Source organism: Mus caroli, chromosome 10, assembly GCF_900094665.2.
Source record: "Mus caroli chromosome 10, CAROLI_EIJ_v1.1, whole genome shotgun sequence".
NCBI classification, from domain to species: Eukaryota; Metazoa; Chordata; class Mammalia; order Rodentia; family Muridae; genus Mus; species Mus caroli.
Genome location: NC_034579.1, coordinates 57,002,751 through 57,014,514, shown reverse-complemented (window position 1 = coordinate 57,014,514; position 11,764 = coordinate 57,002,751). Strand labels below are relative to the sequence as shown.

At 45.5% G+C, this 11,764-nt stretch overlaps 1 protein-coding gene across 1 annotated transcript in view; it reads left to right on the top strand.

The window, feature by feature from the left end:
- The first annotated feature begins 3,494 nt into the window (after nt 1–3,494).
- The window catches only part of Srgn (serglycin), a 13,790-nt gene continuing 5,520 nt past the window's right edge, over nt 3,495–11,764 (top strand). The window contains exons 1-2 of the mRNA XM_021174834.2: nt 3,495–3,541; nt 3,832–4,029. Of these exons, the coding sequence (XP_021030493.1) occupies nt 3,520–3,541; nt 3,832–4,029 (220 nt within the window). The 5' untranslated portion in view covers nt 3,495–3,519. The remainder of the gene's footprint in view (nt 3,542–3,831; nt 4,030–11,764) is intronic.

Sequence of the window (11,764 nt, the reverse complement as noted above, 5' to 3'; positions counted from 1 at the left end):
TCAGGGTCAACCTCAGATATATGCTGAGTTCAAGGTTAGTCTGAGCTACCAGAGAGCCTGCCTCAAAGAAAATAAATGACTGACTGTGGTGGCCCATAGCTTTACTCCCAGTGCTCAGGAGACCAGCGAAAGAGGACCTCTCTGAATCTGGCTAGCCTGGTCTATGTAATGAGTCCCAGGCTAATCACTGAGTAGAGAACTTGAACTTGGGTAGATCGCATATCCCAGAGGAAGCTTAGGGTCTGCGGGTAGTACATCTGAATGAGCTGCAGGGCTGGCTGGAATCTACAGGGTATCAGCGGGGCTCCACAGCGCCACAGGGTACAAAGCAAAGCAATAAAAAGCAAGGAAGAGGGACCCAGTGTGCTGGGTGCTGTGGGCAGCTTCGCATTGCCAGGGGCAGGGTATGGTTTTAGTATCCTCTGGGGTGGGAAGTAACGAGGGATTTATCAAGATAAATCAAGTTCTTCCTTAGAAATCTCTAACTAAGGCCCAGTGATAGCACACACAGGCAGATCTCTGAGTTCGAAGCCAGCCTGGTCTACAGAGTGAGTTCCAAGACAGCCAGGGCTACACAGAGAAACCCTGTCTTAAAAGCAAATCAGAATTTCCAATTGCTGGCCTTTAACAAGTAATCATGAACTGATTTTTAATTAGAAAAGATGGTTAGTGATATTCAAAGGTAACTACAGATGAGCTTGAGGGTGTGTCCTAGGACGGAGGTCAGGCTCTTGGCAGTCAGGGAGTCTTTCTAAGGCAGGCTCTCATGGTTTAGGATGGCCCCAAATTCTCTTTTCTTTTCTTTTGTCCTCCTTTTTTTCTTTTCTGTTTTTTTTCTTCTACTTTTGGACACAGGGTCTCTCTCTCTATATATAGTTCTGGCTGTCCTGGAGTTTGCTGTGTAGATCAGATCAGGCTGTCCTTGAACTCATAGAGTGACGCTTGCTTCTTCTGTCTCCTGAGAGCTGGGGGGTCAAAGGTATGCACCGCTAGACAAGTGGCTAGACTCAAACTCTGGACTCTAACGCCTCTGTTTGCAAATGCTGGAGTTATAGGCATAAGCTATCATGCTAGGCTAAGGCCAATTTCTTTTTTTTTTTTTTTAAGATTTATTTATTTATTATATGTAAGTACACTGTAGCCGTCCTCAGACACTCCAGAAGAGGGCGCCAGATCTTGTTACAGATGGTTGTGAGCCACCATGTGGTTGCTGGGATTTGAACTCTGGACCTTCAGAAGAGCAATCGGGTGCTCTTACCCACTGAGCCATCTCACCAGCTCGGCTAAGGCCAATTTCATGTGTGTGTGTGTGTGGTGTATGTATACATAAATATGTATGTATATATAATTTATCTTACATGCATTGTAATTTTGCCTGGATGCATGTCTTGTGAGGGGGTCAGAGCCTGGAGTTACAGACAGCTGTGAGCTGCCATGTGGGTGCTGGGAATTGAACTTGGGTCCTCTGGAAGAGTAGCCAGTCCTCTCCTGAGCCATTTCTCCATTCTCCCAAGGCCATTCTTTTCAGAGTCAGTTTCCCTGAAGCTTCAAAAGTCTGATACTTCCCCTAAGAGATTTATTTCCAATATTTTTGATATCTGTGAAATTATTCCTGAGAGACAGCAAGGATCCAACAAGTGCCCTCCCCAGCTGCGGACTGTAAAGCCAATCTGCCTGAGAGCATTCTGAATGGAGACGTTTGGCAGATACGCCTACTCAATAATTACTAGAAGACTTCCCTTTCACACACCAGTCTGCTTTTCTTCTCATCACTCATCTGTCTCTGGAGTATGGTTTAGAGCACCTGAGTTCTAGAACAGGTCTGGCCACTCACCCCAGAGTGTGAGAAGAGAGGACTAGAGAGAGACTCAGGAGCCCAGGGTCGTCTTTGGCCTACACAACAGGTTCAAAGCCAGCTGGGGGAAACATGAAACCTTGTCTCAATAAATAAAAATATATAAGGAAGTAAATAAAAAAATATCCCCATGACTCAGAGCAGCAGGAAAAAAAAAAAAGTCTCCGAGTGAGAAAAATCTCCCAGTGATCACTTTCAGGTACTAGTTTTGATTCTTTGGGTTTTGTTTCTGTCGCTGTGATAAACTACCCCTACAAAAGGCAGCTTAGGGAAGAAAGGGCTCAGGGTCACATTTTAGCTCACGCTTCTAGGTTGTGAACGGTGCATCATTGCGAGGAAGTCAAGGCGGCATGAACTTGAAGCAGCTGATTGCACAATCCGAAGCCGAGAGGAACAAATGATTGCTGGTTTTCTCTCCGCTTGCTGCCAGATCCCTAAACCAGGGAGGGCATCACACTGCTTACTATGGGCTGGATATTCCCACACCAAATAATCAAGACAATCCCCCTCAGGCCTGTCCATGGCCATCCTGATCGGGGCTATCTCCGTCTCTGAGACTCCCTTCCCACGTGATTGTAGGTTGTGTGAAGCTGACTAAGTTAGCCATCTCTACTTCTAATTGCCTTGAAGGTGCCGTGAGAAACTTCCTGAAGTTTCTCACTTAACACGATCTTTGGTTTTGTTATCAGGGTTTTAATTGAAGCTTAGCATGAAAAGGGACCAAAGGCAGAGGAGAGAAATCCCAACAGATGCTAATACTCCACACGGTGTGCACTGGGTCTCTGTGCGCCTCGGTTGCTACAGATGAGGGTTTCCAGGCTCTGAGGGGGCTTCTGAGGAAAAGTCTCTAAAGAGGGTTTCATTTTCTCTATCAGTGCTCCTGAGCTATGAGATTCTGAAGCCTATCCTTATCAGGAAACCTTAAGGAATCAGCAGGAAGCCCAGAACAAGGGGAAGGAAACTCCTCCCACACATCAAAGGATGGCCAAGGGGCAGGCATGTAAAATGGAAAGTGGGCAAGAATCTGAGCAGCCTAGGAATGGACACCCTGAAGTGGAGAGTGGTTGAGCCCTCAGAGCAAAGGCAGAGAAAGCTGTCTCGCTACGGATACAGCGTAAACCACCCTTACTCTGAGGCTAGCACAGAGTGGCCATTCCCGCATCCCCAAAGCCCCACGATCTTCGAAGCCAGGGAACCGCTAGTCCTTTATGAACCGCAGCATCTGTGTCTCTGTTTTCACATTCCACGGCCCTCTGAGGGGGGAACCTGCCCTTCTTGTTCCTGATTTTTGCCTTACTCAAGACCAGAAAGAAAAAGAAATTTTTTTCGAAGTAAACAAACAAAAACAGGAAAAAAAGATGCAAACATGCATGGTCTCAATCCCTGGGGAGCAGCTGGAAAAATATATATATAATCCTCAGATGTTTGTGAGCTAGAGGGAAAGCCAGGAATTCAGTGAAAGTACTGAATCCTAGCAGGCAGACGCTGGACGTTAACCGAGAACGCTCATCCGCTCATGGGGGGGGGGGGGGGGGGGGGGGAGGGGGAGGGAGGGAGGGAGAGAGAGAGAGAGAGAGAGAGAGGGGGGGGGGGGCTGAGAACCCGGCTCGGCTCGGAATGTTCCCTGCTTGTGCCTGACTCCTTGCGCGCCCAGCTCCTCTTTGATGTGCGCTGTGGGTGAGCCAGGTACCCGAGCTCAGTTCTGGAACAGCTGAGCCCTCCTGTCTGTTTAGATTGTTACCTGAAGGAAGGGAGGGGGAAGAAAGTGCTGATTCGGCTTTTTGATGGGGAAAACTTTTTTTTTTTAAAAACATGCAAATGACAGATGGCAGAGCTTTTTGGAAAAAGAAAAAATAACCACACAGCAAACGCCTAGGGGGAGTCCGGTAGAGTTTCATCATGGGTATGAACAGTTGTTTTTTTCAACTTTCTTCTTCTTTCTGGGTGTTGATGTGGATCTCTTTCTATTTGTTCAGGAAACTGTGACGTGTGTTCTTGGGCAGGGTCTGAGGTTTTGGAACCTCTTTCTAAAAGGGACCGAAAGAGCACCCTGCTACATTTGCCAATCCAGAGGCTGAGTGGGGCCGAGCTGGGCAGGATGCAGCAGGTTCCCGTGGGCAGCAGGCTTGTCCTGGCTCTCGCCTTCGTCCTGGTTTGGGGATCTTCAGTTCAAGGTAAGAGACCCAGGATCTTTAATTCTCTGCTATGAAGGCACCAGCATTATGCACAAGTAATTGTCTCCATCTGAAGGTGCAGGGTGTCCTATTGTGGGAGGGGAGGTAAGGAAGGATTTCAGGTGCCTCAACTCCCTCGTGTGAGTTTACTTGAGTTTGGTCTAAAAATAAATAAATTAATTAATTAAACTGTAAGTGGTGGCCTTAAAGCCTGTCAAGATGACTGAAAAGTGTTCTTATTTTTTTTGGGTAAAGATGTGTGGTTTATTCATTTAAAGCATTCAAGAAATAAATGGAAAATTACCCAACTGATCTACTGAGATGGTAGCACCATGGAATTTTCTAGAATAGCATTCTCTCACTGAGTTGTCTGCATGAACTCCATTTTGACATAGGGTCTCATGTAGCATAAGATGGTCTTCAACTTGCTATAGAGCTGAAGAGGACCTGGAACTTGTACTTCCCAAGTGCTGGGATAACAGGTGTATGTCACCATGCTGGGCTCCAACTTAGAACGGAATCTGATGGCGCTGTTATTTTAACAATGAGAGAGGCTTTTTGTGTGTGTGGTTTTCCGAGACAGGGTTTCTCTGTGTAGCCCTGGCTGTCCTGGAACTCACTCTGTAGACCTGGCTGGCCTTGAACTAAAAAATCCACCTGCCTCTGNNTCCCAAGTGCTNGGATTAAAGGTGTGCACAACCACTGCCCGGCTTTTTTTTTTTTTGGGGGGGGGGGGTGGGTAAATGTAGCTATTTTTACTTTCTTCTTAAACTCGGTTCTTACCAAACATTCAATTTTGGCTAGGCATGGCTCATGCTAACTCCAAAACAGTATTTTAGAAACAGCCTGAAGAGTGTTAGCATTTGTGCTCTCGTCCAGAAAACAGCCCGTTTGAGAACCTGTCTGTAAATTTGACTGTCTTTTACAGCTGTTCGGTCATGCTGACTCAACCTCAAACTTTTTCTAAGAAGATGAAACGTTTGTAGAACAAACAAACAACAAGCACAAAGAAGTGCACTTTCTTCTCCCTAATAATTAGGGAGCTATGTCTAAATGAGGCGGAAGGTCATGGCCTGATAAATAAGTTTATGCCAAGTTTATGGCTGAAAAACATAAAGGAAATGTTGAGTCACAGCGACATACGTGTCCTGGAGTTTCTTCGAAGTGACTCCTAGCTGTAGCGTTCTTACTTCCGGTCGAAATGACATCTCACAGGTTACTTCAGAAATTCCTTGCATAGTGGAAGTTTAGAAACTTATTTTCATGGGGTTATGCTAACGTCGTCGTCGGAAAACAGGAAGTGACCTTGCTAAGGCTCACTTCTATTTATGTAGCTTTGTGATATTGGCGCCTACACCCAGGGCCACACGCATGCCCGGGGCTCTACTACACAGCTAGAGCCACACTTCTCCCTTTGACTCAGAATTCAAGTTCATGCGGATCTTTCAGGGAAAAACCTTCGGCTTCATGTAATAGTCCCCGGTAACCACATGCTCTGGCAAGATGGACAGCCGACAATTCCACATTTGTGACACCTGGCTCTGGGTGTCTCTCTACCAGAGGCGTGCATGTAAGCCTTTCACTTGCAAAAGTTCCCAGAAACATCAAACTAGACTAAAAACAAAACCTTGTGTATTTCATCACGAGCCAGAAATTAGGAAGGAGTCGGGCTGGGTGGCTTCTAAGGCACTCAAGAGGAAGAGGCAGGAGGAGCTCTGTGAGTTTAAGGCCAGCCCAGTCTTAGAGAGTTCCAGGATAGCCAGTGATACATAGTGAGATCTTATCTCAAAAAAAAAAAAAAAAAAAAAAAAGCATGGGGAGGGGGAGAGGTAGGGGAGGAAAGGATGTCTTTTATCTTTTATGTCATGGTTGATTTAGCTCTTAGTTGGGAACAGAAACAAAGAAAGGAGACAATGAATGAGCCAAAAATCTAGGGTGTTTCCAAGGGGTTCTTGGCTTAACGCCTTTGCTCATCTCTAAAAATGAATGTGGGTGTTTGGCCACGAGTTAGTGATTAACCGGCTACAGCAATGACACTATGTGTCCTACCACTGTGTCCTGCCACGTGTGATTAGATACCACACCCTCTCTGTCAAATCGCTTAGCCCAGGCTAGTCTTGAGCTCATTTTTAAAAAATTTTTTATGTATGAGTGTTCTGTGTGCATATACATGGTACATGACAAGAGAGAGCATTGGATCCCATTACAGATGTTTGTGAGCCACCCAGAGATTGCTGGGAATTGAGTTCAGGACCTCTGGAAGAGCAGTCGGTGCCCAGCCCCTTGAATTCATTATGAGCTGAGGGTGGCTTTGAACTTACGTACGTGTGCTACCATGCCCACTTTGTGGAGTGCTGGGAACCAATCCTAGGTTTTGGTTGCATGCTACACCAGTTTACCAACTCAATCACAAGCCCAGCTCTCTCCTTATCTTTACAAAGATGTTTAAGGACAGGTGCCTCTGTAGTTTTCCTATCTAAGTGATGAGATGCACCGGGATTTTAGCCTGTGATCTTAGGTTACTGCATTTACGTTCTGAGATTTCAGTAACAAAACACCATAGACCAGGTACTTAAACAACAGAAATGTAGCCAGGTGGTGGTAGCACATGCCTTTAAGCCCAGCACTCAGGATGCAGAGGCTGGAGGATCTCTGAGTTCGAGGCTAGCCTGAGCTACAGAGCTAGTTCCAGAAAAACCAAGACTACACACAAAGAAACCTTGTCTCAAAAAAACCAACCACCAAACAGTAGTCTAATTTCCACACACACACAGTACCAGAGTTTAAAACCCAGTCCAAGATGCCTGGCCCCTGTGTGTTGGCATTGTTGGCTTCACTCTGACACCTCTCTCTTTAGCTCATCTATGGTGCCTGTGTCTTTTTCACACAGCCCCCCTTCCCTATCCCCCATTATCCTCTCCTTAGAAGGACACCGTCCTGTTGGACATAGGCCACCCTAATGGTCCCATTTTGACCTTCTCTTCAGTGACCATGTTTCCAATGTTGTCACATTGGAGGCACTTGTAGGTTAGTTCACGTGGAAAATAAATCTTTCTTATGTATAAATAATTCCCATAACATACTTTATTTCTACAAATCCAGCTAAAACCACAATGTAAAATGGTATCCAGTACGAGGAAACGTGTGCAATCTGCGAGTGGGCGATAACAGTGATGGCTAATCTACTTAATAGAGGCTCCCGGGGGACTGTCACCGAGGCGAGGCCCTTGGCTCCTACTTTGCATTACCTTCTTACTTATCCTTCTTAATGCTCATAAAACATTTGGGAGGTGGGGCTCCCAAGGTGAGAGGATCAGAAGTGAAAGGCCATCCCTAGCCAAATAGTGAGCCTTGGATTATCTGAGACCCTGTCTCAAGCAAAACAACATGCTCACAAAGAGACAAGATGAAAAAATGCATGAGCAGGTGTTGTCAAGGAGCTGAGGCTAGCCCCCCCCCCCGCCCCAGGAACAATACCAGGTCCACTCGTGAGCACAGCTGTTGGTAAAGTGATTTTGTAATCACTGCCCAATACCGACCCTCACTCTGGCCCTGAGGAGGAGTTTATGACGAGAACTGACCGGAACTGACAACCACTGTCTCACAGGCTCCTTACATCAGCCCCTTGCTAAATATGGGTGTGGTTTGCTCAAGGCCTGTGGGAGTGAGCTAATAAGTCATTCAGTTTGGAGGTTAGAAATAAGTTTCTAGACTGCTCAAGGGTCATTCAGGTTCTATTATTATTATTATATTTATTATTATTTTATTTTATTTATGTGCAAAGGGATTTTGCCTGTATATATGTCTGTGCACAAGATGCCGAGGGAGGCCAGATGAGGGCGTCAGAGCCCTCAGAACTGGAGTTACACATGGTTGTGAGCTGCCAAGTAGGAGCTGGGAATTGAACCCAGGTCTTCTGCAAGAGTAGCTAGCGCTCTCAACCACAGAGCCCTGTCTCCAGCCCCTTTTTAAATTTAAAACAAACAGACAGACAAATAAACAAACATGTTTTTTGATTTTGTTTTTCCTCTGCAGCCTTTGCTATGTTTCCTGTAGAGGTGAGAATAAACCGAAAGTAAATTTGGAGTTTTTTATAGCCTGTCAGACCATGCCCCAGGGGGGGAAGCTTGCCCATCCTGTGGCATTGATAGGCCAAAAGGAAGTAGCTCCAATATAGATAACAGCAGTTGCCTGAAAGTTACTGTTCTGTTTTTTTTTTTAAAATACTTTTTTTATTCCATGTATATGAGTACACTATCGCTGTCTTCAGACACACCAGAAGAGAGCATCGGATCTCCTTATAGATGGTTGTGAGCTACCATGTGGTTGCTGGGAATTCAACTCAGGACCTCTGGAAGAGCAATCCATGCTCTTATCCAGAGTGCCATCTCCCCCCCCCCACCTCCCCCTTTTTTTTTAGAAAAGTAAATCAGATTAGTCTCTTTGGGGGTGGGCATTTTTTTAAACTTCCCCTTTTGACAGTTTCTGCTTAAGTTTTTCTGCATCCATAGCAAGATTCCCAGGGAGGCCAGAAGATCAGCATGTTAGTGAATTTCCACCTGGTGGGAGGTGTGGAAAGCCGAGTATTGAGATAGAAGGCCTGTTTGGGAGACTTGCTCTGCTTGTCTTCTTGTTAGACGGAGCTAGTGAGTGTGTGAGTGTGTGAGTGTGTGCGTGTGTGCGTGTGTGCAGAGGGTATGGGGTGGCCCGAGTGCGGTGGAGGTGGGAGGGCACATACCTTTAGTTTCTGCATTTGGTGGGCAGAGGCAAGTAGATCTTTATGATTTTTGAAGCCAGCCTGGTCTACATAGTGAATTCCATACAGAGAGGCTATGAGAGAGAGAGAGAGAGAGAGAGAGAGAGAGAGAGAGAGAGAGAGAGAGAGAGAGAGAAGAAGTTGGTGGGGAAGAAGCTGAGGAGAAACATGACCAAAATACATTGTAAGAAAAAGATGAAAAAGAGTTAAGAACAATATTTTTAAAAATGGCTGGCAAGGCAACCCAGTGAGTAAAGACCATGACCACCATGTCTGATGACCTGATTTCGATCCCTGGGACATGGACACACACATATCAGTATAATAAAAACAGAACAAAACAAAACAAACAAACAATAGCGGTAATCATTAGAGATTTATAGCGCTTCAAGCAAGATAAAGTCCAGATACTCTCAGAGCTTCAAGGGCCAGAACTTGAGTCTTTTCGCAGCCTTCCCACGCCCAAGAACAGCTATGTCAGGAATTCGTTATCTGTAACTGTGTTCTTCATTTTAATGTGCCATTAATTTAATTAGTGTAAAAACTGGGTGGGTTTCAGAATGGGACAACTTCTCCTTTCCATTGCTTTCTTTCTTGTTTTATTATTTGTTATCTTATGACCTTGGGTGTGTGCATATGTGGGTGAGCATGCACACCCACAGGGAGGCCACATGACCACTTCCGTGACATTCTCAGGGACCCTGTCCATCTCCTTTGAGACAGGTCTGCCTGGAGCTCACCAGTTAGGTTAGACTGGCTGGCCAGAGAGCCCAGGGACTTCCCTGTTTCCACCCTCCCCATTGCTGGGGTTAAAAGTGGATACAACCAGCCTTCCCGTTTGTAGGGTCTTGGATAAAAGTCAAGTGCTTGTGCATGGACAGCAAGCCCTTTAGTAACTGAGTCCTGTCCTTTTACTTATTTGTTTGTTTCTTGAGACAGAACCACAGCGTGTATCCCTGGCTAACTTTGTACCTTCTATGTAGACTGGCCTGGCCTTGAATATGTGGCCACTCCACTCCAAATCTTGCCAATCTTCTCAAGTGCTGGGATCACAGACATTTGCAAGCAGCAGCTGATTGGCTTTGATTTCTTTCTTTCTTTCTTTCTTCCTTTCTTTCTTTCTTTCTTAAGATTTATTTATTTATTTATTTTATGCATATGAGTACACTGTAGCTGTCTTCAGACACTCCAGAAGAAGGCATCGGCTCCCATTATGGATGGTTGTGAGCCACTATGAGGTTGCTGGGAATTGAACTCAGGACCTCTGGAAGAGCAGTCAGTGATCTTGACCGCTGAGCCATCTCTGCAGCTACCTGCTGATTTCTTATTGTTAGACAGGGTCTCACGATGCTCATGGTGACCTTGAACTTGGTGTATAGATGAGGATGGCCTTGACCTTTCAATCCTCTTGCCTTTGTTTCCGGTGTATGACGCTATATCAGTTTTGTGCAGAGCTGGGGGCAGGGGGAAGCCTAGGACTTAGTGCACATGAGGCAAGAACTTTACCAACTGAGCTGCCTCCCCTGCCTTTCACTAGCTGTGAAGCCATTCTGCTAAGAGTCAGTTTCTAAGCTATACAGCTCACTCTCCAACTCACAGGGCTGGGTTTTTCCTATGGTCACAGATTGTGTAACCATCAGCGTTGGCTTTGGAGAAAAACTTTCCCACCTCCCAAATATGTTGAGTTCTGGGGGGGGGGGTGTTTCTATTTCAGAAATATATTTGCTTAATCTGCCAGAGTTACAGTTTTCGTTTCATTTTCACTAGTGGGAAGATGCGGTCGTTGCCTGGGGTGCCCCCTTTTTCGTGGGCCCGGGATGCCCCTCAGTGGTAGTGCCCTTGCAGAGGATGCCTGACGCCCTGGGTTTGATCTTGACCCTGAAGGGGAAATAATAACATTCAGTTAGCTCTTCGGAGAACTTTCCATTCAAGCACACATTTTTCTCAGGGCATCAGCCCCTTGCAGAGGGCAGTGCCCTATCCTGTCCAGTAGCCAGCAACCACATGTGACTACTGGGCACTTAAAATATTGATTGAGTCAGCTGGTGGCTCATGTCTTGATTCCCAACACTTGAGAGGCGGGGGTAGGCAGATATCTGTCAGGGCTCCACAGAGAAACCCTGTCTTGAGAAACCAAACAAAAAACAAAAACAACAAACAAAAACAACAAACAAAAACTAAGAAATACGACGAGTCGAGATTGACATGTGAGTTCAAAATAAGCACACTTTGGAAGAGCTGGGTTAAAACCGTATAAAATATCTCACTTGTAACTTTAATGTTAATTGTGTATTAAATGATGATGTTTTAATATGTTCAAGTACAATGCACTTATTCTTTTTACATTTTTTAACTAAAAAAAAATACGGCTGCTAAAGAAAAAAAAAAAAAAAAAGGAGAAAGGAAACACAATGCTGCAGAAACATGCAACCGTAGATGGAGAAGACTATGATTTTATTGGACAGAGCTTCTCTTGACAGCTGATGTGGGAACATACCGCCCTCTGCTGGACAACAGGCTGCTCTACACCCCTCTAATCCTCACAACAGACTCAAAAATCAAAGCTAGATGTCTTAGAATATTAAGGGGGGACAGTGCGGGGGTGGGGGGATGCATTGAACATGGGCTGTGTGCAAAGTTTTGTGTTGATGGGCTTTCATCCCCCTTGAATCAAGAACTCGTTGCCATAGCGTTATTCACCATAACCGGAGAGCCAGAACAGCCCTAAGAAGTGACCCGGTCTCTCTCCAAGAGGTTTACTCTCAGAAAAAGGGCAGCATTGTCCTCCTTATCAGGGAGACCAGCATTTGGAAAGCTGTGACCACCATTCCAAGAACCTAGCTTTTTCTTTTTTAACATGATTTTATCTTTTCTTTTAATTAATTAATTAATTTATTTATTTTTGGTTTTTCGAGACAGGGTTTCTCTGTAAAGCCCCGGCTGTCCTGGAACTCACTTTGTAGACCAGGCTGGCCTCGA